Source organism: Somniosus microcephalus, chromosome 7 (genome assembly GCF_052327205.1).
Source record: "Somniosus microcephalus isolate GS21.2 chromosome 7, FLI_Smic_1.0, whole genome shotgun sequence".
Classification (NCBI taxonomy): domain Eukaryota; kingdom Metazoa; phylum Chordata; class Chondrichthyes; order Squaliformes; family Somniosidae; genus Somniosus; species Somniosus microcephalus.
The window spans coordinates 69,925,035-69,951,547 of record NC_140993.1 but is presented as its reverse complement, the minus strand read 5'-3'; the positions used below and the strand labels follow the sequence as shown (position 1 = coordinate 69,951,547).

The 26,513-nt window shown below is 48.0% G+C and overlaps 1 protein-coding gene across 1 annotated transcript in view; it reads left to right on the top strand.

Annotated features, from left to right (window-relative positions):
• The window catches only part of LOC147114700 (tubulin delta chain-like), an 83,058-nt gene that overhangs the window by 55,857 nt on the left and 688 nt on the right, over positions 1-26,513 (top strand). Inside the window, 5 exon segments of the mRNA XM_085993938.1 lie at positions 9,067-9,208; positions 9,995-10,171; positions 13,369-13,464; positions 14,930-15,009; positions 21,509-21,670. Of these exon segments, the coding sequence (XP_085850064.1) occupies positions 9,067-9,208; positions 9,995-10,171; positions 13,369-13,464; positions 14,930-15,009; positions 21,509-21,670 (657 nt within the window).

Sequence of the window (26,513 nt, the reverse complement as noted above, 5' to 3'; positions counted from 1 at the left end):
ACCCATCCCAGCTGGGCCACTAGGGATTGGAGTGCCGGCAATAGAGTCCGGCACTCAGGAAAAGTGCTGGGCTCACGGAGTGCAGTCGGCACTCCGCAGGGGGGGCTGCACAGAAGGCCGGGGACAGCAACGGGGGCAGGTGCTGGCAGGCGGCCAGCAACAAAAGTAGCCGCCCGGCACCTCGCCTTTCTTTAGCGCCGCCCTGACCGCAGGTAGGCCCCCCTGACCCTGTCGGACATAGCGTCCGGCGGTAAGTCAGGGGGCACTACTGAAGGCGCAGCGCCATGGAGCACTAACGGTTACCGCCGCTGCTAACCTCTCACTGAATTTCACGGGAGACGCCGCGCCCAGGCGCTAGTTGCTTTGCGCCCTGTTAGCGCCAACGGGAGGCGCAAATCAACCGAATTTTTCCCCCTGTTGTATAACTCTGTTTGCTCCCTTGCCATCAATGTCCTCCCTTACTTTATTCTTTCCTATGCTCACTTTTCCTGTTTTGTTTATATTTAGGATGCTTACATTTCTTGTAGATCCCGCCCCCCTTCTTACTAGTTTAAAGCCTTTGCCACAGGTCTACTATTCTCTGGGGAAAGAAGAACCACCCAACATGTAATCTATTTCTTGCTTTGTGTAATTTATACTCATGATCCCCGGTCTTCCCCAACCTAGAAGCAAAGAATACAGCACAGTAGGAGACCATTTTTTAAATTCATACATGGGATGTGGGCTTCGCCTGCAAGGCCAATATTTATTGCCCATCCCTAATTTCCTTTGAGAAGGTGGTGGTGAGCTGCCTTCTTGAATAAGTGGCATTTCAGAGGGCAGTTAAGAGTCAACCACATTGCCGTGGGTCTGGAGTCACATATAGGCCAGACCGGGTAGATTTCCTTCCCTAAAGGACATTCGTGAACCAGATGGAATTTTACGACAATAGTTTCATGGTCACCATTATTGATACTAGCTTTTTATTCCAGATTTATTTAATTGAATTTAAATTCCCCAGCTGCCGTGGGTGGGATTTGAGCAGCATCGCAGCATGAGATTCACGCCACAGAAGTGCCAGGCAATGACTATCTCCAACAAGCGAGAGTCTAACCACCTCCCCTTGACATTCAACGGCATTACCATCACCGAATCCCCCACCATCAACATCCTGGGGGTCACCATTGACCAGAACCTGAACTGGACCAGCCACATAAACACTGTGACAACAAGAGCAGGCCAGAGGCTGGGTATTCTGCGGCGAGTGTCTCACCTCCTGACTCCCCAAAGCCTTTCCACCATCTACAAGGCAGGAGTGTGATGGAATACTCTCCACTTGCCTGGATGAGTGCAGCTCCAACAACACTCAAGAAGCTCGACACCATCCAGGACAAAGCAGCCCGCTTGATTGGCACCCCATTCACCACCTTAAACATTCACTCCCTCCACCACCGGTGCACCATGGCTGCAGTGTGCACCGTGGCTGCAGTGTGTACCAGCTACAAGATGCACTGCAGCAACTCGCCAAGGCTTCTTCGGTTCGGCAGCACCTCCCAAACCCGCGACCTCTACCACCTAGAAGGACAAGGGCATCAGGCGCATGGGAACACCACCACTTCCAAGTTCCCCTCCAAGTCACACACCATCCTGACTTAGAAGTATATCGCCGATCCTTCATCGTCACTGGTTCAAAATCCTGGAACTCCCTACCTAACAGCACTGTGGGACTACCTTCACCACACGGACTGCAGCGGTTCAAGAAGGCGGCTCACCACCACCTTCTCAAGGGCAACTAGGGATGGGCAATAAATGCTGGCATTGCCAGCGATGCCCTGATCCCATAAACGAATAAAACAAAAAGATAGCACCCTCAGGGGGGCGAGGAGAGGCAATTGTCACCCACCTGACACAATAATATTTTACACCAGAATTTTAAAAAAATGTATTTCAGGGAAACACAGAGAGAGTGCGAAATTACTACTGCCCCTCCATGCTGCAACAAGCTTCCTAGAGCACACAAAGCTGTTCATGGTTAGTTAAGGAGCAAAGTCTTTGGACAGCCTGGTTTAATGTGTCTGGCATAAAGTACTTGAGGAGGAAAGTGACATCTCCCCTGCTGCTTTTACACAAGATAATAAAACTAGCGGGAATGCAGGAGCGCGACCAGTCTGTTATCTGTTGGTCCTGTTCCTGGGAGGTTCTGCACCAGTACTGCAGCCAGGCAGGGTTTGTAGGTCTTTGCAGATTACCTCTCCCCCCACCCCCTCCTTTGAGGCACTGACTCCACGCCAAGGGACAGTCTCACAGGAGCTAATAGCTCTCTGGTACCTTGCCCAGAGTGGCAATTCACTAGTGGAAACCTGTGCACCAATGGGTGTAAATAAGACACTGCGATATCCCTCTACTTTAGTCCAGCAGAAATGAAGTACAAACTCCCATCATTACTGCAATTTCAAGCTGAATGTCGCCTGGCTATTCAACTCGGGGTACCATCACACTGACCATGATCCTGTCTATGCATGTATCCTTTCCTTTTCTTAACCTTTCCTTGCTGAGGGGCACTAAGGCTGATCTTGTATCTTCCCCGCTTTCCTGCACAATGGCCAGTATGTATATTTATCAACCAGGCCACAGGGGAAGCCTAAAACAGCTGGAGTTTCACTCGGATAGTGATTTCATTTTGTGTGGTTTATTTCCTGACCACTTTGAAATCCCTCTGCGACCAGATCTAGAGTCACTCTCTAAACTTTCTTCCCATTTCTTTCTCTCTGTCCTCCAGTTCCCTGTGAAGTGCTTGGGGATATTCAATACATGAAGGGAGTTGTAAGTTGCTGATGTTGAAATATGCTGGGTGCAGAAATGTATCATTCCATACGGGCTCTGTTAGATCTTGTGCATATGGCAGATCTATTGCATGGCAACTGGCTGCTCAGAAATCCCGATGCATATAAAAACAGAAACAGTTGCAAATGAGATCTACCCCCCCAACCATTTGGTTGTGATTGGTGTAAAGTCTGTGGGTTGTTTAGTTAATTAATACACAGACTCCAAGAGTAACTTAAAACAGGACTTTACTATTCGAAGGTCAGGGCGAATCTGCCCAATAACTCCTGGCACAACACTTACATACTGGTGTGGTCACCGTTGGTATTACCGTATACAGAAGCCAAACAAAGTAGTGCCACACCTAAAATAGTTCTCTTAAAGGTGAACGGTTACATACAATAGTTCTCTTAAAGGTAGACGGGTACATACACTACAATCCTCCCTTTTTAGCTTACAACATACTTATTCCCCATTAAACATAACATATAATCAACTTCATGTAAAACAATTCACAGATATAGTCTCTGCGGGAAACAGTTCACAGATTCAGCCTCTGCGGGAACAGTTCACAGATTCAGTCTCTGGTCTTGACTCGGTCCAAACAACATCTCTGTGGTGTAGCCGGTTCACATTTCTAGCGTGACTCATCCAATAGTCTTTCCCTTGGCTTAACAGCTTGAACTTCCGTCCTGCTGAACCAGCAGTGCTGACTTTTACAAACAGCTGGACTGCCTTGGTAATTTTTCCTACTTTCCAACTGATTTGGCCCCTTTCGTGGGGCCCACGTGCATGATCTGATAGAAGTGATAATGATTTAGATGGTTATCGTCTTCCGCTTCGTCTTTTTCTTTTCTGCTTCTTGGAGACTCTCGGGGCTCCCTTATCCGCTGCCAGCTGTAGCGCCACCATCTCCCTATGTTCCTTAGACTTTAAGTGCTTCATCCTGATTTCTGCACTTTGGGAGTTTTCATCACAAGCTGGGCAGACCAAGTCATCGTAATATTCCGTGTCACTCAACAGGTCATGGTAATATTCGGTGTCGTCCTGAGCTAGTCTAGCGAGAGGGCCTGCTACTTCTTCCGTACCCAACTGGACGTTAGCCGACTGTTGTTCCCTCCCTAGACATCTTTCCTGAAGAGACTTCTTCATGCGTTCATATTCATCCTGCTCTTCCTGGGTTTCCTGCAAATCCTTCACTAATGACCTCGTTTGTGATTTCAACACTTCCCCTTCCCTCGGGGATTGATTGATCAGGCTATTCAATCCTTCTACTGGAGCAGCTGTTTCAACATTCTGCTGTTCACATTGACGTGATTCAGCGTACTTTTGGCATCCCTGTAAAATCTGTGTTGCAACCTCGGCTATTTCCATAACTTTTGAGAGCTCCGAACTCCTTCCCTTTGAAGATTGAAGCTCGTGTTCAGATTGTTCCCATTGTAGAGTCTTGTCCTTCAGCATATGAAGGAGTTGGCTGACCGTTAACTCTTCCACGGGAACACTGTGGGTCAGAGTCTTCTCCATTTCATCCACCTTTTCCTCCAATGCTTTCACCTTCTTTTCCTCTTGTACTTTGGCTTCCAGCGCTCGGAGAAGTTGCGCCTTGATGCTCTCTAGCTCATGTTCAGAGGCCATTCTTACAGTCTCTGTGTTTCTTACAGTTCCCTTTTCTTCCACTGAACGGATTCCCAGTTGAATCTATTCTTCAAGTTGTTGAATCTCGGTCATTGCCGCCCCATATTTGTCTTGGGTTTCCTTTAATATTTTTATGAGTTCTTGTACATCTTGTCTTTCATGTTCTGCCATGTCTTTCACCTCTAATTTCTCATCTATGGATGGAACTTCTACCGATGAGTCTGTCTTGGCCTTGAGCTCATCAAGAATTTCCTGCAGCCTTTGGACTTCTTGCTCATGTTCAACCTTCAGTTGCTCATATGCTTCCACTGAAACTAGCTTTTCGGAGGTTGCCGAGTTAACCCCTTCCAGAATTGTAGCCTGGGCCTGTTCATACTGTTCTTTCAACTTCTCACACTCTGCTTGTAAGGAGTCGTAGAGAAGAACTGGAATAAAATCCTGGCTTCCTGAAGATTCCTCTTCATTTGCTTCTTCCTGCAAATATTCTAACTCCTGAACAGCATAAGGGAGATGTGATCGGTAATTGGTCACGATGGCTCTATGGTCGCTCTCTGCTTGAGCTAGCTGCTTTTGCGTTCCTTCCTTTGCCAACCCACACACGAACTTGTCTCGCAATGCCTGTCAGATTCCCTCCAAACTGGCAGTATTTCGCTAGTCTACGCAGTTCGACCAAGTATTCTGCGTTGCTTTCGTCTTTCCGTTGCGTTCTCGCATAGAATTTGAATCGTTCCGCCAACATCAACGGTGTGGGGTTCAAGTGATCCTTCAGAACAGCCACAATATCATCGAAAGTCTGATCCGCCGGTTTAGCTGGTGATAGTAGATGCTTCAAGAGCCCGTATGTCTTCGCGCCCATCGAGTTTAGCAAGGTTATAGCTTTGTCATCTTCTTCTATTTTATTGGCCTCACAATAGATCTCGATGCATTCCACGTATGTGGCCCAGTCTTCTACCTCGGCATTAAAATCGTTGATGTTACCACGCTTAGGCATCTTCCTCTCTTTCTGATAACACCCCGAATTATTTCTTTAACTTTTTTTTTCTAAGATGGCGGTTTTCCCGCGAAAATGGCGGTTTCCCGCGCTTATCTTCTCTCCCCGCCCACTTCGATGGCGGTTTCCCGCTTCTGTCTTCTTCCCCGCCTAATGGCGACTTCCTGCGTTTCTTCCCTAGTGGGAGGGGTACTCTTTCCCCCACAGGCGACGGCCGCTGGCTTTCAGATTCACAGCCTGCGCGTCGGCTTCAGTGCTTTCCCTTTTCTCGGCAAGGCAACCGGCGCTGGGTACACCCCATTGACGGCGAACAGGTTCAGCCGCTGGGCTGGCTCTCGCTCAGTTCCCCTTGCTCGGGCTCGGTCTCTCTCCCGCTCTCTCGGCTCTACCGGCGCTGGGTACACCCCGTTGACGGAGAACAGTTTCAGCCGCTGGACTGGCTCTCGCGCAGTCTCCCTTGGTCGGCTCTGCCTCTCCCGCTCGCTCGGCTCTACCGGCGCTGGGTACACCCCGTTGACGGAGAACAGTTTCAGCCGCTGGACTGGCTCTCGTGCAGTCTCCCTTGGTCGGCTCTGCCTCTCCCGCTCGCTCAGCTCCCAAACGCCTCTCCCAGCCGTCTTGCAGTCCGGTGCTTCCCTCCCCGGCTGCGGCTGAGTTTTTATATCTTCCCGCGCCTACGCTCCCGGTCGCAGCGCTTCGTGGCTTCAGTCGCTGCCCGGCCTTTTTCGCCGGTCGCGGTCTAGCTGTCTCACGACGCCGTTGCGTCCCCAGCCTGTCTGTACCGCGGCTTCCTTGCTCCACGCTGCCCCAGTCTCAGCGCCTCTGGGCCCGACTTCTGTCCGGCTCCTTTCCCCCTCGACCGTGGTCGAGTGCACCGCCCTTATCCTCCGGTTATTCTTTTTACTTTTCCCTTACTCACAGTCACCGTGGCCGCCTTGCTTCTCGTGCTGATCGGCTCACTCCTCACCGTGGCAGAAGGGACAGTCAGCGCCTGTTGCTGATGGAAGTCTTTGTCTCTGAATTCTTCCTCCTTTCCAGCTCTGCAGACTCGAGTTTTCTCCCAGCAGAATGACAAGGGCGGTTGCCTCTTCTCGACGCTCGTTAACTGCTTCGGAATTATTGTTGCCGCAGGGTACGATCGGACTCGTCGCCACTGTAAAGTCTGTGGGTTGTTTAGTTAATTAATACACAGACTCCAAGAGTAACTTAAAACAGGACTTTACTATTCGAAGGTCAGGGCAAATCTGCCCAATAACTCCTGGCACAACACTTATATACTGGTGTGGTCACCGTCGGCATTACCGTATACAGAAGCCAAACAAAGTAGTGCCACACCTAAAATAGTTGTCTTAAAGGTGAACGGTTACATACAATAGTTCTCTTAAAGGTAGACGGGTACATACACTACAATTGGCATGTTACTCACTAACATCAATCAGCAGTTGGAATGAGAAAAGGCCCATCAGGCCTGTTCCCCCCAACAGACCCTGTAAAATCTACCCGATCAAGGACTCTACTCATCCATTTAAACTCCTCCCACAGACCCTGTACAATCTACCCGATCAAGGACTCTACACAACCCTTTATTCTCCTCTCTCAGACCCTGTACATTATACCTTATCATGGACAAAATAAGGTCAGTAGCATTATAAAGGTGATGCGGTGGGATCCATTTTGAAAGGTGACCAAAGCACCCGGCTGCTTCAGGCAATAGGACCCTTTTAATGTGGAAATTGTGTGCAGTTTTGGTCTCCTTACCTAAGAAAGGATAGACTTGCCATAGAGGGAGTGCAGTGAATGTTCACCAGACTGATTCCTGGGATGGCAGGGCTGTCGTATGAGGAGAGATTGGGTCGACTTGGCCTGTATTCACTAGAGTTTAGAAGAATGAGAGGGGATCTCGTTAAAACATATAAAATTCTGACAGTGCTAGACAGACTGGATGCAGGGAGGATATTTCCCCTGGCTGGGGGCTCTAGAACGAGGGGTCACAGTCTCAGGATACGGGGGTAGGACATTTAGGACTGAGGTGAGGAGAAATGTCTTCACTCAGAGAGTGGTGAACCCGTGGAATTCTCTACCACAGAAGGCTGTGGAGGCCAAGTCACTGAATATATTTAAGAAGGAGATAGATAGATTTCTAGACACAAAAGGCGTCAAGGGGTATGGGGAGAGAGCGGGAATATGGTATTGAGATAGAGGATCAGCCATGATCATATTGAATGGCGGAGCTGGCTCGAAGGGCCGAATGGCCTACTCCTGCTCTTATTTTTCTATGAAGTCGGGGTCCTATGTTGTAAATTGGACCCAGATTGCCATTTTAGTTCGGAAGTGGTCGGAGCCAGCGCAGTGCACTCTGATCAGTTCCATGGGCAATGGAACCAAATAGGCCGCCGAAGGTAAGTGTTGAATTATTTTTGTAGCCCCGGAGGAGCAGGGGCGCTGGGCCGCTGCCACCCTGGGACCCCCTCCCTCTGCAATCCTGACACTTCCCACAACTTACCCTAGTGGCGGCTGCCCAAGCCGGATCTTGAGGCCTCAGTCGGGCGAGCTGCACCTGCTCGGCTGCTGCATTTAAAATGAGGTGGGGGGTCTCAAAATCGCAGGGGCCTCTTCGCCGTTCAGAAGGAAAAATAGACCCCACTCAGACTATGCAGGTAAACTCACCAGGTTTGACATAAACAAGGCTGAAAAAGGAACACTTCCACTTTTGTTTTTTGATAAAACGCAGCACGATTATGCAAATCCACCAAAGCACGTCAATGAGTCATTGATTGCGGTGAGGATGAGGCATGGCTCATCCAACTCCAAAAACAACGGCAGTAAGAGTTTGGGTGAACACAGTTTTTTTTGTGTGAAGACAGTTAGTGCCTCCTTAGGACTCTAAATCGTGGGCCTGCAGCTTCATACACGACACTGTCCCATTCAGACATCAGGCTGTGTTGGCAATCATTTGAAGTTGTCTTTTTAGTTGGGCCAACCCATTATATAATGCTGCTTAGCCTTCCTACTTAATACTGGAGTGCACTAGTGGTATTAAACCTACAACTTTCTGATATGGAGGCGACGGTGCTACCAACTGAGCCAATGTCAAACTTTAGGCAAAAGAAAGTAAGATCTTGCATTTATATAGCGCCTTTCATGATCTCAGCCCTTCACAGCCAATGAAGTACTTTTGAAGTGCAGCCACTGTTGCAGTGTCGGGAAATGCGGCAGCCCATGAATGCACAGCAAGGTCCCACAAACAGTAATGAGATAAATGACCAGATAATCTGTTTTAGGTGTTGGTTGAGGGATAACTGTTGGCCAGGACACCCGGGAGAATTCCCCTGCTCTTCTTCAAAATAGTGCCACGGGATCTTTTCCATCCACCCGAGAGGGCAAACGGGGCCTCGGTTTAATGGCTCATCCAAAGGACGGCGCCTCAGACAGCGCAGCACTAGGAGTGTCAGACCAGGTTGTGTGCTCAAGTCTCTGGAGTGGGACTTGAACCCATGACCTTCTGTCTCAGAAGTCAGAGCGCTACCACAAAGCCAAGGAGAAGGTGGGAGGTGATGACTGGTCAGTGGAGAGAACTGTTCCTTTTGGGCCTTGTAGCCTTTCAAAGCTATGATCTGGTGAATATTATTTTTCTCTAGGATTGGGAGCACGTTTGTGTGAATCAATCCGAGAGGAGTTTCCCATGGGCCACATTCTCTCTGTGACGGTCGCTCCGCACCAGGCGGGGGAAAGCCCATTGCAACACTACAACTCACTGCTCTGCCTTTCCTGGCTCCAGAGGTAACTCCACACACTGGCTGTTTTATGCTTTAAATAAGATTTCTTTTGTGTGTATGAATTTTTGTGCTCCTCAAGAAGAATGGAACACTTTCCATTTCAGGCAGCCAGGGGGACAGCATTGAGCAGTCTCAGGTCAGGTACACTGACGAGATGCAGAGTCAAATTTCCCTTACACTTCCTCCGGTCAGATAAATCACGGGTTAGATACGAAGTGAAGCTTCCTCTACTGTGTCACAAGGATATCTTAGACCCAACCTCAGAAAGAAAAGAACTCTGAGTACCGTAGTCTGACATTTGTTCCATTATACTTGCCAGTTTGGCTCAGTTGGTAGCACTCTCCCCTCTTAATCAGACGGTTGTGGGTTCCAGCCCCACTACGTACTTTAGCACATAATCCAGGCTGACATTCCACTGTAATACTGAGGCAGTGGTGCTCTGTCGGAGGTGCTGTCTTTCAGATGAGACATTAAACAGAGGCCCCGTCGACGCTCTTAGGTGGATGTAAAAGATCCCATGACATTTTTTGCACAAGAGAAGGGGAGTTCTCCTGGATGAACACAACCTCCTGACTCAGAGGCAACAGTGCTACCAACTGAGCCAAGGCTGATACCTAAATCAGTACATATGCTATACTAAAAACTTGATTGAGGTCAATAGATGGAGGACATTTCCCCCCTTAGGCTGAATGACACTTGAATCGGCACACCTTCCTTTCAGCTTGAGGTTGAAATCCAACTTAGGCTGTTCCGTTTAGCATCATTTTTTTTGTATTTGACATCTTAGCAGGTATGCCGACGGAGTACTCCTATTTCACAATGCTGACGTGTTGCGCAGGACGCAGGCCTTGTGTGGAAAGAAGATCCCAACTCCACAGCTGCAAATTGCTTTGTCCGTCATGAACACGCATGTCGCTTCCTGCCTGGTGGGACTAATGTACCCAGTGAGCAGCCTCCGAACACGAAGGTAGGGTACACTGTATGTGGCAAAGGTAGCGTCAAAGAACAATCAGGGTGCTGAGGGGCATGGAGTGAGAGGGAGAGAAACTACTCCTCTGTCAGAATAATGCCTCTTAACCCCAGAGCTTCCTAATCTTTTTTTGTTGCATCCCCCTTTGGAGATTCATGCCCCTCCCTTTCTAAGAAACAACACACTGCTGATCGAGAGCCAGTAAATAAGAATCCCAAGTCATAGAATCAATTATACAGCACAGGAGGCCATTTGACCCATAGTGCCTGCGCTGGCTCTTTGAAAGAGCTCTCCAGCTAGTCCCATTCCCCTGCACTTTCCCCATAGCAGTGCCATTTTTTTCTTTTCAAGTATATATCCAATTCCCTTATGGAAGTCCAAGTAGGAAGGATCATAGTTAATAGTTTTCTTTTTTGCCCAGTTCCACTTCCTTCCCCAGGATCAAAATCCTCAACTTCACCCATCAAAACATGCTGACCTTTATATCTAGAGGACTAGAATTCAAGGGGGTAGAAGTTATGCTACAGCTGTACAAAGCCCTGGTTAGACCACACCTGGAGTACTGTGAGCAGTTCTGGGCACCACACCTTAGGAAGGATATATTGGCCCTGGAGGGAGTGCAGCGTAGGTTTATCAGAATGATACCTGGACATCAAGGGTTAAATTACGAGACGAGATTACACAAACTAGGGCTGTATTCCCTGGAATCTAGAAGGTTAAGGGGTGATTTAATCAAAGTTTTGAAGATATAAAGGGGAACAGATAGGGTGGATAGAGAGAGACTATTTCTGCTGATTGGGGAGTTGAAGACTGAGGGCATAACCTAAAAATTAGAGCCAGGCCTTTCAGGAGTGAAGCTAAGAAACACTTCTACATGCAAAGGGCGGTAGAAGTTTGGAACTCTCTTCCACAAATAGCAATTAAGGCTATGTCAGTTGTTAATTTTAAATCTGAGATTGATGGATTTTTGTTAACCAAAGGTATTAAGGGATATGGGGAAAAGGAGTTAGGTCACAGACCACCCATGATCTCATTGAATGGCGGAGCAGGCTCAAGGGGCTAAATGGCCTACTCCTGTTCCTATGTTAATTCATAAAACGTCAGTTATGTAGCGCGCAGGAGCTAGGGGCTACTGACGTGATGTGAGCAGATTGGTCAATGATGCTTTGGTACTATGTACCGGTAATCTCAGGTTTGAGTGACAAAACCCATGTGTCTTCCTGAACTCCTGATAACCTTTGAGTCCCCCCAATCCCCAGTTTGGGAACTTCTGCATTAAATGGTAATGAGTAATCGTACTTTTAGTCCTGTACTCCAAGTTGGATGATTGACATATTTTGCCTGGTAGTAGTGCCAATAGTTGGCGTTTTCAAATGGGGGGTGGGGGGTGTAGGGGTGGGAGAGGGTCCCTGGTTTTAATCCCCTTAGCGTCACGAGTAATCTTCTTAAGAACCAAATTTACTGTAAATTGGCTCTAGTTTACCCAACTATTAAATGAGCATTTCCCTGAAAAGTCCTGTATGAAAAAGATTGACACAATTACACTAGTCTGGCTCTGGGCCTAGGAGAAGCATGGGCACTTTCTCTATGGTTGGCCTTTGATTAAGGAAACCTTGAATTTTGCCTTCCAATTTATATTTTCACAGCCAGCATACGATTAAAATACTTCACGGAGGATTTAGCATCAGAAGGAATTTTATTCCCCACAGATCTGTGGCCTAGACTCCCAGGTGACTAACGCCTTTTAAAAATGGAGTTGTAGACTTTCTAATGACTCATTTGTTAAAGGATTGAACCTAGAATTGAGGCACAGACCAGAAGGTCCCCGAATTGGTCTCCGGTCTGTGCTGAGATAGCTGATCCCTTACTTGGCATGTCACAAATGGCTTGAATGCTTCTGGGCTACTCCAGGTCACTGTCCAGTGACCTATGTTGGAGCTACGTGTGTGTGTATACAGATTGGTTGAGGACAGTACCAGGCTTGGCTCCTATCTTCCATACCCAACATGGTCAAACAGCCTGCTGACACTCACTGCCCACACAATGATATTTGGCCATTTGGGCAAGTTGGCAAAGACATCTGTGGGATTGCAGTACAGTGAAAACCACTGTTTTTAGGAGAGGAGGAAGAAATAGAGAACTTTGGCGAGACAAACTTCCCTGAGTGGCATGAACCTAGTCAGGCACAAGGATTACATAGAATTTACCAAAAGGAAACAGGCCATTTGGCCCAACCAGTTTATCCTCCACATGAGCCGCAGTCCTAATCCATGTGACTGCTCTGTTCCCATATCCATTTATCCCCCATTCCACCATCTACTTAGCTAATTATTCTTAAATGTTGACATGGTCTCTGCTTCAACCACTGACTCACAACCCACTGTGTAAAAAAAAAAAGTTTTTCCTGCTCTCTGTCCTACATCTCTTACATTTAATCTTATATCTATGTTCCCTCATTCTGGACCCTGAATCACTTACTGTTCTATCTCCTCTGTCCCATCCCTTCACAATCACCCTGTAATCTCCACTGTTCTAATTAAAACAGCCCCAAAAGCACAAACACAGTGATACTCAAATGGAGTTGGACAGTTGAGGCTGTGGCTTTCTCTAATCCTACTATTTTTCTCCCCTTCCATCACCGCAAGTGTTAACACTTGTTGCGACACCGTTTGGTTGTCGTGGCACCAGCAGCCCTCTGGTACCGCACCCAAGTGGCCACTTCATACGTGAGCCCAAAGAATGAGTGTTGACCAACTATCTGACTATAGAAGGCATCCAAATCATGTCATCCTTGTCACGTACAATTCCTCGACAGGGGTCGCTAGATGGGTTCTGGTGAAAAAGGCACTTCAACCCATTTGATTTCATCCTCTCACAATACCAGTTGGACATTGGGTCACTGGATAACCATCAGCAAGAGACTGATTTTTGCATTTCTCATCTCACTAGGAGTTAGCCTCAGTAACCTTGATCTAGGGACAAAGAAAGAAAAACGGGCTGAAGGGCCTCTTCACTGAACCCACCTAGTCACCCCTGCTGGAAAGTGTGTGTACGGTCTTTGGATGAGGATAGCCGCCAATTTTCAAGGTTTGGGCTTACATTTGTAGAAGTGCCACAGCATGGCGTGGCCATCTGTTTGTACCACAAGTTGATTTGTTTCATTCTCTAACTGTTTGTTGTGGTTTTTTTTGAAGCGGTGTCAGCATTGGTCTGGAGCCCTGGAAGCTGTTGAGATCTGTCTGTCCAGTGCCAACTACAAAATTCCTGTACACAAGCCAGACAAACAAGAGGTAGGAGAGAGACGTGACTGCAGTGGGTCTAGTTGTGAAAGTGGCTGTCTGTTTGAGTGCGAGGAAGCCTCAGTGAAAATTTGAACTGGGCTGTGGAGAATTTAGAATAGGTGTCAGACTAGGAAGTGGTGTGAATTTTTAACTCAGTGTCAGCATCCAGCACTCCCATGGAAAGTCTAGCACGGGTTAGATACAGAGTGAAGCTCCATCTACATTGTCCCATCAAGCACTCCCAGATCAGGTATAGCATGGGTTAGATACAGAGTGAAGCTCCATCTACACTGTCCCATCAAGCACTCCCAGATCAGGTAGAGCACGGGTTAGATACAGAGTGAAGCTCCATCTACACTGTCCCATCAAGCACTCCCAGATCAGGTACAGCACGGGTTAGATACAGAGTGAAGCTCCATCTACACTGTCCCATCAAGCACTCCCAGATCAGGTATAACACTGGTTAGATACAGAGTGAAGCTCCATCTACACTGTCCCATCAAGCACTCCCAGATCAGGTATAGCACGGGTTAGATACAGAGTGAAGCTCCATCTACACTGTCCCATCAAGCACTCCCAGATCAGGTATAGCACGGGTTAGATACAGAGTGAAGCACGCTAGGGCATCTCACGTGAGATTCTTGAGCCACTTTCTAGGAAATAGAGGTGGTGTTTATCTTCACAGTACCGTTGCCTAGGTGGGCTGCAACCAAGTCTAAAGAGCCCCACCTACTCGTTACGATGTGGGGGGCGGGGTGGAGGGGTGGCATCTACATCCATCAGACACAAGAACAGACACTGGATGTGAATCCGTTATTCAAAGCCGGTGCTCTGCTTGCCGGGTTTCCTGGAGTGGGCCCCAAACCCAACCCTTCTGCCTCAGAGGCAGGAATACTACCACTGAGCCAGTGGTCACTCCGTTAAGCCACTGGTCATTCCTTAATAAGGATACAACATTGTAACTGTGCATGTCTGACCTGCACTCGCTGGGAGTGCGGAGTTACCCTTGCCAAGTGGTGAAGATCCTAAATAGCCAGGCTTTTAAATGGGTGGTGCAAATTCCATTTTTTTATTTCATTAGCCAGTTGTCTGATGAGTGTGGAAACCCGTCACTGAGCTCAAGAGTCTCCAAGTGGTAGCACTCTTGCTTCTGAGTCGGAAGGTTGTGGGTTCAAGCCTCACTCCAGAAATTTGAGCACATAATCGAGGCTGACACTTCAGTGCAGTATTGATGGAGTGCTGCACTGTCGGAGGTGCTGTTTTTCGCATGAGATGTTAAACTGAGGCCCCATCTGCCCTCTCAACTCCAAAGAGACCTTGTCAAAGACGGGGTAGATTAGACGTTGAGTAGGATCAATGGACTAAATGGATTTTTCTCTTTTTTAATATTTAATCCCCTTGGGACTTGGCTCCATGACAGTTCGGATTATCTGTGGACTGTTGATCCAATCTAATGCAGTCTCTTTGTTCTTAGGGGAACTGCATCCTGGGATATAATGCTCTCCTCCATTGTTCACACTCACCCACCGAGAATATTGTATCCTTTTCAGATAAGTAAGATCAGTTAAGATGAAGAAATTCTTTGGGCCAATTTGCTCTCAGGCTTTCAGAATTACAACCTAACTTCAAGGACCAGCTAAACTGACAGGACCTGCATTTTAACATCTTTTGTTGCATTCTTCCAGATCAATCAGGAGTGTCTGTTCCTAATTTTCTCCCCAGCTCTCCTGAAGGCAGTGACTTAAAAAAATTGTTCTTGGGATACGGCAAGGCTGCATTTATTGCAAATCCGCAGTTGCCCTGAGAAGGTGGTATTTGACCGTCTCATCCCAACTCCGCAGTCCTTTTGGTGATGGTGTTGGGGATTCCAGGATATTGACCCAGTGATGATGAAAGAATGGCAATATGTAATAAGCTATGGGTAAGTCAGCTGTGGCTCAGTGGTAGCACTCTCACGTCTGAGTCAGAAGGTTGTGGGTTCAAGCCCCACTCCAGTGACTTGAGCACAAAATCTAGGCTGACAATGCAGTGTAGTACCGAGGGGTTTTTGCACTGTTGGTGGTGCCATATTTTGGATGAGACATTAAACTGAGGTCTTGTCAGTCCTCTCAGGTGGAAGTAAAAGATCCCATGTCACTATTTTGAAGAAGAGCAGGGGAGTTGTCCCTGGTGTCCTGGCCAATATTTATCCTTGAACCAACATACAGAAAGCCGAGAGGAGTATAGAAAGTGCAGGGGTGAAATTAAAAAATAAATTAGGAAAGCAAAGAGAGGCCACGAAAAAATATTGGTAAGTAAAATCAAGGAAAATGTTTTATAAATACATAAAGAGCAAGATAATAACTAAGGAAAGGATAAGGGGCTATTAGAGACGAAAAGGGTAACCTCTGTGTGGAGGTGGAAGACGTGGGTATGGTTCTTAATGAATACTTTGTGTCTGTTTTCACAGAAGAGAGGGACGATGCAGACGTTGTAGTTGAGGAGGAGTATGAAATATTAGATGGGATAAACATAGAGAGAGATGAAATATTAAGAGGTTTAGCATCTTTGAAAGCAGATAAGTCACCAGGCCCGGATGAAATGTATTCCAGGCTGTTAAGAGAGGCAAGGGAGGAAATAGCGGAGGCTCTGACCATCATTTTCAATCTTCTCTGGCTTCAGGTGTGGTGCCAGAGGACTGGAGGACCGCACATGTTGTGCTATTGTTTAAAAAGGGAGAAAGAAATAGACCAAGTAATTACAGGCCAGTCAGCCTAACCTCGGTGGTAAGAAAATTATTGGAAAAAGTTCTGAGGGACAGGATAAATCTTCATTTAGAAAGTCACGGATTAATCAAGGACAGTCGGCATGGATTTGTCAAGGGAAGATCATGTCGGACTAACTTGATTGAATTTTTTGAGGAGGCTCAATGAGGGCAGTGCATTTGCTGTAGTCTATATGGATTTTAGCAAGGCCTTTGACAAGATCCTACATGGCAGGTTGGTCAAAAAAGTAAAAGTCCATGGGATCCAAGGGAAAGTGGCAAGTTGGATCCAAAATTGGCTCAGTGGCAAGAAGCAAAGGGTAATGGTCGACAGGTGTTTTTGTGACTGGAAGGCTGTTTCCAGTGGGGTTCCGCAGGGCTCAGTACTGGGTCCCTTGCTTTTTGTGGTATATATCAATGATTTAGACTTCAGTGTAGGGGGCATGATTAAGAAGTTTGCGGATGATTCAAAAATTGGCCGTGTGGTTGCTAGTGAGGAAGATAGCTGTAGACTGCAGGAAGATATCAATGGACTGGTCAGGTGGGCAGAAAAGTGGCAAATGGAATTCACTCTGGAGAAGTGTGAGGTGATGCATTTGGGGAGGGCTAACAAGGCAAGGGAATACACAATAAATGGCAGGGCACTGAGAAATGTAGAGGAACAGAGGGACCTTGAAGTGCATGTCCACAGATCCCTGAAGATAGCAGGACAGGTAGATAAGATGGTTAAAGAAGGCATACGGGATACTTTCCTTTATTAGCCGAGGCACAATATAAGAGCATGGGGGTTATGCTAGAACTGTATAAAATGCTAGTTGTACCACAGCTAGGGTATTGCGTACAATTCTAGTCATATTACAGGAAAGATGTGATTGCACTAGAGAGGGTACAGAGGAGATTTACGAGGATGTTGCCAGGACTGGAGAATTTTAACTATGATGAAAGATTGGATAGGTTGGGGTTGTTTTCTTTGGAACAGAGGAGGCTGAGGGGAGACTTAATTGAGGTATATAAAATTATGAGGGGCCTAGATAAAGAGGATAGGAAGCACTTATTTCCCTTAGCAGCGAGGTCAATAACCAGGGGGCATAGATTTAAAGTAATTGGTAGAAGGATTAGAGGAGGATTGAGGAGAAATTTCTTCACCCAGAGGGTGGTGGGGGTCTGGAACTCACTGCCTGAAAGGGTGGTAGAGGTACAAACCCTCATCACATTTAAAAAGTACTTGGATATGCACATGAAGTGCCGTAACCTACAGGGCTACGGACCAAGAGCTGGAAAGTGGGATTGGGCTGGATAGCTTTTTTTCGACTGGCGCAGACACGATGGGTCGAATGGCCTCTTTCTGTGCTGTAAATCTCTATGATCACTAAAACAGACAGGTCATTATCATATTGCAGTTGTGTGCCGGTGGTGGAGGGAGTGAATGTTTAAGGTGGTAGATGGGGTGCCAATCAAGCGGGCTGCTTTGTCCTGGATGGTGTCGAGCTTCTTGAGTGTTGTTGGAGCTGCACTCGCCCAGGCAAGTATTCCATCACACTCCTGACTTGTGCCTTGTAGAGAGTGAGGAGTCAGGAGGTGAGACACTCGCTGCAGAATACCCAGCCTCTGACCTGCTCTTGTTGTCACAGTATTTATGTGGCTGGTCCAGTTAAGTTTCTGGTCAATGGTGATCCCCAGGATGTTGATGGTGGGGGATTCATAGAAATATAGAAACATAGAAGATAGGAGCAGGAGTAGGACATTTGGCCCCTCGAGCCTGCTCCGCCATTCAATGAGATCATGGCTGATCATCCAAATTCAGCGATGGTAATGCCATTGAATGTTATGGAGAGGTGATTAGACTCTCGCTTGTTGGAGATAGTCATTGCCTGGCACTTGTGTGGCACGTTACTTGCCACTTATCAGCCCAAGCCTGAATGTCATCCAAGTCTTGCTGTATTCGGGCATGAACTGCTTCATTATCTGAGGACACTATGCAATCATTAGCGAACATCCCCACTTCTGACATTATGATGGGGGGAAGGTCATTGATGAAGCAGCTGAAGATGATTGGGCCTAGGACACTGCCCTAAGGAACTCCTGCAGCGATGTCCTGGGGCTGAAATGATTGACCTCCAACAACCACAACCATCTTCCTTTGTGCTATGTATGACTCCAGCCAGTGGAGAGTACTTCCCCTGATTCCCATTGACTTCAATTTTACTAGGGCTCCTTGAAGTCACACTCGGTCAAATGCTGCCTTGGTGTCAAGGGCAGTCACTCTCACCTCACCTCTGGAATTCAGATCTTTTGTCCATGTTTGGACCAAAGCTGCAATGAGGTCTGCAGCCGAGTGGTCCTGTCGGAACATATGACAGGACATACCTGGGCAGTTTTTTACATTGTCAGGTAAATGCCAGTGTTGTAGCTGTACTGGAACAGCTTGGCTAGAGGCGCAGCTAGTTCTGGAGCACAAGTCTTCAGCATAACAGCCGGGATATTGTCATAGCTCGTAGCCTTTGCTGTATCCAGTATGCTCAGCCATTTCTTGATATCACGTGGAGTGAATCGAATTGGCTGAAGACTGGCTTCTGTGATGGTGGGGACCTCAGGAGGAGGCCGAGATGGATCATCCACTCGGCACTTCTGGCTGAAGATGGTTGCAAACACTTCAGCCTTATTTTTTTTACTCACGTGCTGGGCTCCACCATCATTGATGATGGGGATATTCAAGGATCCACATAAGGATAAATTAGGGCAGGTGACCAAAAAGCTTGGTCAAAGAGGTAGGTTTTAGGGAGCGTCTTAAAGGAGGAAAGAGAGGTAGCGAGGCAGACAGGTTTAGGCAGGAAGCTCCAGAGCTTAGGGCCTAGGCAACAGAAGGCATGGCCACCAAAGGTTGAGCGATTATAATCAGGGATGCTCAAGAGGGCAGAATTGGAGGAGCGCAGATATCTCAGGGTGGGGGGGGGGGTGGTGGTTGTGGAACTGGAGGAGATTACAGAGATAGGAAGGGGCGAGGCCATGGAGGGATTTGAAAACAAGGATGAGAATTTTGAAAACGAGACGCTGCTTAACCGGGAGCCAATGTAGGTCAGTGAGCACAGGGGCGATGGGCGAGCAGGGCTTGGTGCGAGTTAGGACACGGGCAGCCGAGTTTTGGATGACTTCAAGTTTACGTAGGGTGGAATGTGGGAGGCCAGCCAGGAGTGCGTTGAAATAGTCAAGTCTAGAGGTAACAAAGGCATGGATGAGGGTTTCAGCAGTGGATGAGCTGAGGCAAGGGCAGAGATGGGCGATGTTACAGAGGTGAAGTAGGTGGTCTTTGTTATGCTGCAGATATGTGGTCAGAAGCTCATTCAGGGTCAAATATGACACCAAGGTTGCGAACAGTGTGGTTCAGCCTCAGACAGATGTTAAGGAGAGGGATGGAGTCAGTGGCTGGGGAACGGAATTTATGGCGGGGACCGAAAACAATGGCTTCAGTCTTCCCAATATTTAATTGGAGAAAATTTTTGCTCATCCAGAACTGTATGTCAGACAAGTAGTCTGACAATTTAGACTCTGTGAAGGGGTTGAGAGAAGTAGTGAGGTAGAGTTAGGTGTCATCAGCGTACATGTGGAAACTGACGCTCTGTTTTCGGATGATGTCGCCAAGGGGCAACATGTAGATGAGAAATAGGAGGGGGCCAAGGATAGATCCTTGAGGGACACCAGAGGTAACGATGCGGGAGTGGGAAGAGAAGCCGTTGCAGGTGATTCTCTGGTTACGATTAGATAGATAAGGGCCCAGAAATTCGGGTCGGGGGCTTCCCGCGGGTGCAAGGCCCCGACCTGCACTTACCTTGCGCACCGGCCGTTGAGCTGTGGGCCCCCGTGGAATTCCGATCCTGGGCGTGCTCCAACTGCCGGCGCGCAGTGCTTGTGTATCCCAGGGGCACAGTTAGTTCGATGCATCCCCTGGGATCACATGGGCCATGGGGAGCCAATCGGAGCAGGGAAATGCCCATTCATAAGTTTGACAGGAAGAGCTGTCAAAACTTAGAAATACTACGGGCCCCAAAACATCACTAAATCTTAAAATATATATTTTTTTTAAATCACATTTTTAAAATAAACTATAAATTACATGAAATAACTATTTTAAACAATAATTTAAATTTTTGAAAAAAATAATTTTATTTTCTAACGGGGCTAAAAATAAACTTACCTTTCTTTAAAGTATTTAAAAATAATAAACCTGTAGAAAAAATGTTTTAATTTTAATTAATTCACCACTTACCTTGTAAAAAGCAGGCCTTACACCTGCTTTTTATATGTGTAACTTTTGGAGACTTACCCTCCCGGGAAAACCTGTAAAAAAAAAATGTAAGTTCGATGTGCACACGCAGCCTCTCCTGCGCACGCGTTCGAACTCTGAACCCCTTCTTTCAGGGGAACGGAAGTGCCGGTTTCCCACACATGCGCAGTGCATGCAGGAAACCGGCACTTCCATTGGGCCTACGTGGAGACCCGAAGTTCTGGGCATTAATAATAGAACCGGGCGAGTGCAGTCTCACCCAGCTGGACGACGGTGGAGAGGCATCGGAGAAGGTGGTCAACCGTGTCAAAGGCTGCAGACAAGTCAAGAAGGACGCGGAGGGATAGTTTACCTTTGTCACAGTCACAAAGGATATCATTTGTGATTTTGATCAAAGCTGTTTCGGTACTGTGGCAATTGGGGCAGAAACCAGATTGGAGGGATTCAAACATGGAATTGCTAGGCTGTGGTACAACTCGCCCAATTTTGGCACAAGTCCTCAGATGTTAGTTAAGAGGACTTTGCAGGGTCGACTGGGCTGGGTGTGCTGTTGTTGTGTCTGAAGCCGGTGCTGAGGTCGATGCTGGGTGGTCCGTCTGGTTTTATCCTTATTATGGTTTCTTGTAGCAGTTTGTTGCAACTGAGTGGCTTGCTCGGCCATTTCAGAGGGCAGTTAAAAGTTAACCACGTTGCTGTGGGTCTGGAGTCACAGATAGGCCAGACCAGGTAAGGACGGTAGATTTCCTTCCCTAAAGGGCATTAGTGAACCAAATGGGTTTTTATGACAATCCGGTAGCCATTCCTGACACGAGCATTATATTCCAAATTTATTTAATTAACTGAATTTAAATCCCAGAGCTACCGTGGTGGGATTTGAACTCACGTCTCACGGATTATCAGTCCAGGCCTCTGGATTACTAGTCCAGCATCGTAACCATTATGCTATTGTACCCTGGGTGGAGCTCTGCTGGTGAAGGGGAACGGGAGGTTTGACAACCAATGGAAGTGGATGAAAAATTATCGATAAGAAACCCTTAATTCCTTTCAGCATCAGAGCATGGCTGTTCTAGCTGTCGCTCGTGGGAACGGAGCGAACACGTTTAGTTGCTCGCTGAGGCCCATCGCGTCAAAAATGAAACAAGGATATGGATGTGTTTCGTGGAACCCTCATCCCCTGGACTACTGGACAGGTCAGCAATCCCAGTGTCGGAAATTCCACAGGGACAATCCATCTCAGTAGGTACTCAGTAGGTAAGTGTGGTACATGACATGGTGCTGAGCCATACAGACCAGAAGATGCCGGGGTCGATTCTCAGTTGTTCTCAGCTGAGCAGCAGTAGGGCGTCAGAATAGGCCTTAGTTCCCCTCCAGAAGGGGTGGAGGAAAAATCAGCCAGACTTCCCACCCCTGCTTCAGCAGAATGACTCATGCTGAGAAGTGTGTAGGTCAGTTCCAGCTGCCTCTCCTCTCCAAGATGGAATAGTCTCTTTTTTTTATTCGTTTATGGGATGTGGGCGTTGCTGGCAAGGCCAGCATTTATTGCCCATCCCTAATTGCCCTTGAGAAGGTGGTGGTGAGCCGCCACCTTGAACCGCTGCAGTCCGTGTGGTGAAGGTACTCCCACAGTGCTGTTAGGTAAGGAGTTCCAGGATTTTGACCCAGCGACAATGAAGGATCAGCAATATACTTCTAAGTCAGGATGATGTGTGACTTGGAGGGGAACTTGGAGGTGGTGGTGTTCCCATGCCTCTGCTGCCCTCGTCCTTCTAGGTGGAAGAGGTCGTGGGATTGGGAGGTGCTGCCGAGGAAGCCTTGGCAAATTGCTGCACTGCATCTTGAAGATGATGCACACTGCAGCCACGGTACGCCGGTGGTGGAGGGAGTGGATGTTTAAGGTGGTAGAGGGGGTGCCAATCAAGCTGGCTGCTTTGTCCTGGATGGTGTCGAGCTTCTTGAGTGTTGTTGGAGCTGCACTCATCCAGGCAAGTGGAGAGTATTCCATCACACTCCTTACTTGTGCCTTGTAAATGTAGAAAGGCTTTAGGGAGTCAGGAGGTGAGACACTCGCCGCAGAATACCTCGCCTCTGACCTGCTCTTGTTGCCACAGTATTTATGTGGCTGGTCCAGTAATGTTTCTGATCAATGGTGACCCCCAGGATGTTGATGGTGGGGATTCGGTGATGGTAACGCCGTGAAATTTCAGGGGGCGGTGTTTAGACTCTCGCTTGTTGGAGATAGTCATTGCCTGGCACTTCTGTGGCATGAATGTTACCTGCCACTTATCAGCCCAAGCCTGAACGTTGTCCAGGTCTTGTTGCATGCGGGCATGGACTGCTTTATTATCTGAGGAGTTGTGAATGGCACTGAACACTGTGCAGTCATCAGCGAACATCCCCATTTCTGACCTTATGTTGGAGGGAAGGTCATTGATGAAGCAGCTGAAGGTGGTTGGGCCTAGGACACTGCCCTGAGGAACTCCTGCAGCGATGTCCTGGCACTGTGATGATTGACCTTCAATCACCACAATCACCTTCCTTTGTGCTAGATATGACTCCAGCCAGTGGAGAGTTTTCCCCCCCGATTCCCATTGACTTCAGTTTTACTAGGGCTCCTTGATGCCAGACTCGGTCAAATGCTGTCTTGATGTCAAGGGCAGTCACTCTCACCTCACCTCTGGAATTCAGCTCCTTTGTCCATGTTTGGACCAAGGCTGTAATGAGGTTGGGAGCTGAGTGGTCCTGGCGGAACCCAAACTGGGCATCAGTGAGCAGGTTATTGGTGAGTAAGAGCCGCTTGATAGCACTGTCGATGACACCTTCCATCACTTTGCTGATGATTGAGAGTGACTGATGGGGTGGTAATTGGCCAGATTGAATTTGTCTTGCTTTTTGTGGACAGTTTTCCACATTGTCGGATAGATATCAGTGTTGTAGCTGTACTGGAACAGCTTGGCTAGAGGCGCAGCTAGTTCTGGAGCACAAGTCTTCAGCACGATAGCCGAGATGTTGTCAGGGCCCATAGCCTTTGCTGTATCCAGTGCACTCAGCCGTTTCTTGATATCACGTGGAGTGAATCAAACTGGCCGAAGAATGGCTTCTGTGATGGTGGGGACCTCAGGAGGAGGCCGATATGGATCATCCACTCGGCCCTTCTGGCTGAAGATGGTTGCAAACGCTTCAGTCTTGTCTTTTGCACTCACGTGCTGGGCTCCGCCATCATTGAGGATGGGGATATTCAAGGAGCCTTCTCCTCCCATTAGTTGTTTAATGGTCCAGCACCATTCACGACTGGATCTGGCAGGACTGCAGAGCTTTGATCTGATCCGTTGATTGTGGGATCGCTTAGCCCTGTCTATAGCAGCTGCTTCCACTTTAGTCCTGTGTTGCAGCTTCCCCAGGTTGGCACCTCATTTTTAGGTGCACCTGGTGCTGCTCCTGGCATGCTCTTCTACACTCCTCATTGAACCAGGGTTGGTCCCCTGGCTTGATGGTAATTGTAGAGTGAGGGATATGCCGGGCCATGAGGTTACAGATTGTGGTGGAATACAATTCTGCTGCTGCTGATGGCCCACAGCGCCTCATGGATGCCCAGTTTTGAGCTGCTAGATCTGTTCTGTGTCTATCCCATTTAGCACGGTGGTAGTGCCACACAACACGATGGATGGTGTCCTCAGTGTGAAGACGGGATTTCGTCTCCACAAGGACTGTGTGGTGGTCACTGCTACCAATGCTGTCATGGACAGATGCATCTGCGACAGGTAGATTGGTGAGGACGAGGTCAAGTAAGTTTTTCCCCTCGTGTTGGTTCTCTCACCACCTGTCGCAGGCCCAAACTGGCAGCTTTGTCCTTCAGGACTCGGCCAGCTCGGTCAGTAGTGGTGCTACCGAGCCACTCTTGGTGATGGACATTGAAGTCCCCCACCCAGAGTACATTCTGTGCCCTTGCTACTCTCAGTGCTTCTTCCAACACGATGCCCATGTATGGTGAGTGTTTCTTGGGTGTGATCATTGGGCTGCTGGTACCCCTGGGAGAGTACCCCAAGAGTCATTTAGAAGAGGAAGGGGGGAACTGGTAACTAGAGTGGTTATCAGGGGAGATGCTGCCCTCTGCTGCTGTTAGAGGTTATTGCACCTCCGGCACTGTAAGAACATAGGAACAGGTGCAGGCCATTCAGCCCTCCAATCCTGTTCTGCCATTCATGGCTGATCTGTACCTCAACTCAATTTACTCGCCTTTGCCCCATATTACTTGATACCCTTATCTAATGAAAATTTATAGATCTCAGTTTTGAAAATTTCAATTGACCCAGCATCCATAGCTTGAACACAGGTCCGAGATATGGGGGTTGATTTTTACCCAACCCCGCCCTCCCCTCTGTGGGATTGAGGCGGGGGAAGGGATTTAAAATGTTGCATTGTGGCTTACCGCCATATTCCAGCTGTAATCACACGGGCCACCATTGTAATTGTTCACTATAGGTTCAGTGGCTGCGACACCTGCCAGAAACAGGCCGGAGCCTCATTAATTTCTGCAAATCAGGGTCCTATTACGCCAATGGGGCCTTGATTGCATTTGCACCGGGCCCGAGATGGGAAGGCTTTCCTAAGAGATAAAGGCAGGTCGGCAAAAATTGGCAAAAGAAACAGAGGGGAGATGAGATTTTTTTTGCACAGCGAGTTATGATCTGGAATGACCTGAAAGGGTGGTGTAAACAGATTCACTAATAACTTTCAAAAGTGAATTGGATAAATGTTTGAAAAGGAAAACTTTGCAGGGCTATGGGGAAAGAGCAGGGGAGTGGAACTAACTGGATAGCTCTTTCAAAGAGGTGGCACAGGCACAATGGGCTGAATGGCCTCCTTCTGTGCTGTGTCTGTCTATGGCAGCTATCGGGAAGGACGAAAAGGCACTTCAAGGTAAATGAAAATCTCCTTTGTGGGGCCCGGAGTGCTTTTCTGGGCCCTGCAATTTGCTGCCACCCCTGCCCCAGAATCATCTTCCCTCCTGCAAGACCCTCCCAAAAGCCCCTCCCTGCGACTTACCTGCTTGCTGGCGGGCTTTCCTCCAGCCCCACAAACATCCTCTCCTGCCCGCTGGTCAGCAGTCACTTTCCACCCATTTCGGAAGGGCAGCTGACTGGTGGCGTGCAGATGAGACCCGGGGGTTAAAGAGCCGGGTATCAAACTTAAGCCAGTGAGTGCGTATTGGACCCGACCCGACCCGACCCGCCTGTCTGAAACCCGCGGGTTTAAAATTGACCCCACGATTGCGTATAGGCACAAAGCATTATCCGTTCATGTTGGTCTGAACCAGTTTTAAAACGCGTGTTTTAGCCCCCCTGCTTTTCTTGCCTCCTCTCCTGGAAGTGCTGACAGCCGCTGAGGTGCGAGTCCATGAGTGCTGTTTACTCTCCTGTACCTTCTTCCAAGGACCTCTCTTCACATGTGATCATACACAGCGACCATTGGTAGACCGTTTAACCTTGGAGGGTGTCAGAGCAGAGTCCGATCCCGTCCTCGCGGTGCACTTTCCGGAAAGGGTGATGAACCAGGAGCAGGAACCCTCTATTGCAGTGAGCTTTAATCCTGAGGGAGGAGATTGGGAAGCTCACTGAATCAGGCGCAGGACAATCAGGAAGATTCAGGGACGATACTGGAAATCAAAGGTCATTTAGGGATCTGCGCAATGGCGATTAATGTGATGCTGTTCTCTGTGGGGCTGTGGCATCCTCACTGACATGCAAGCCTTTGGTATAGGAACAAAGCTCAAATTAACTTCCCAAAAATAGGAATTGATGGATCGGAGGAGAAGGGATAGCAGGAAAAGGATTCTTTTAAAAAGCACCCAAATTCTGGGACTTGCAGGAAGTACACAAGGGATCTGTCAGCATCTGGCGAGAGAAATGACTCTTTATGGTGCTGGGAAGAGATGACACCTGAATTACTAACCCATAGTTTCCCTTTTCAGATGCTGACACACCCACTGGGTATTATTAGCATTTTTGGTCTTTAATTTAAAATGAGTTGACAGGC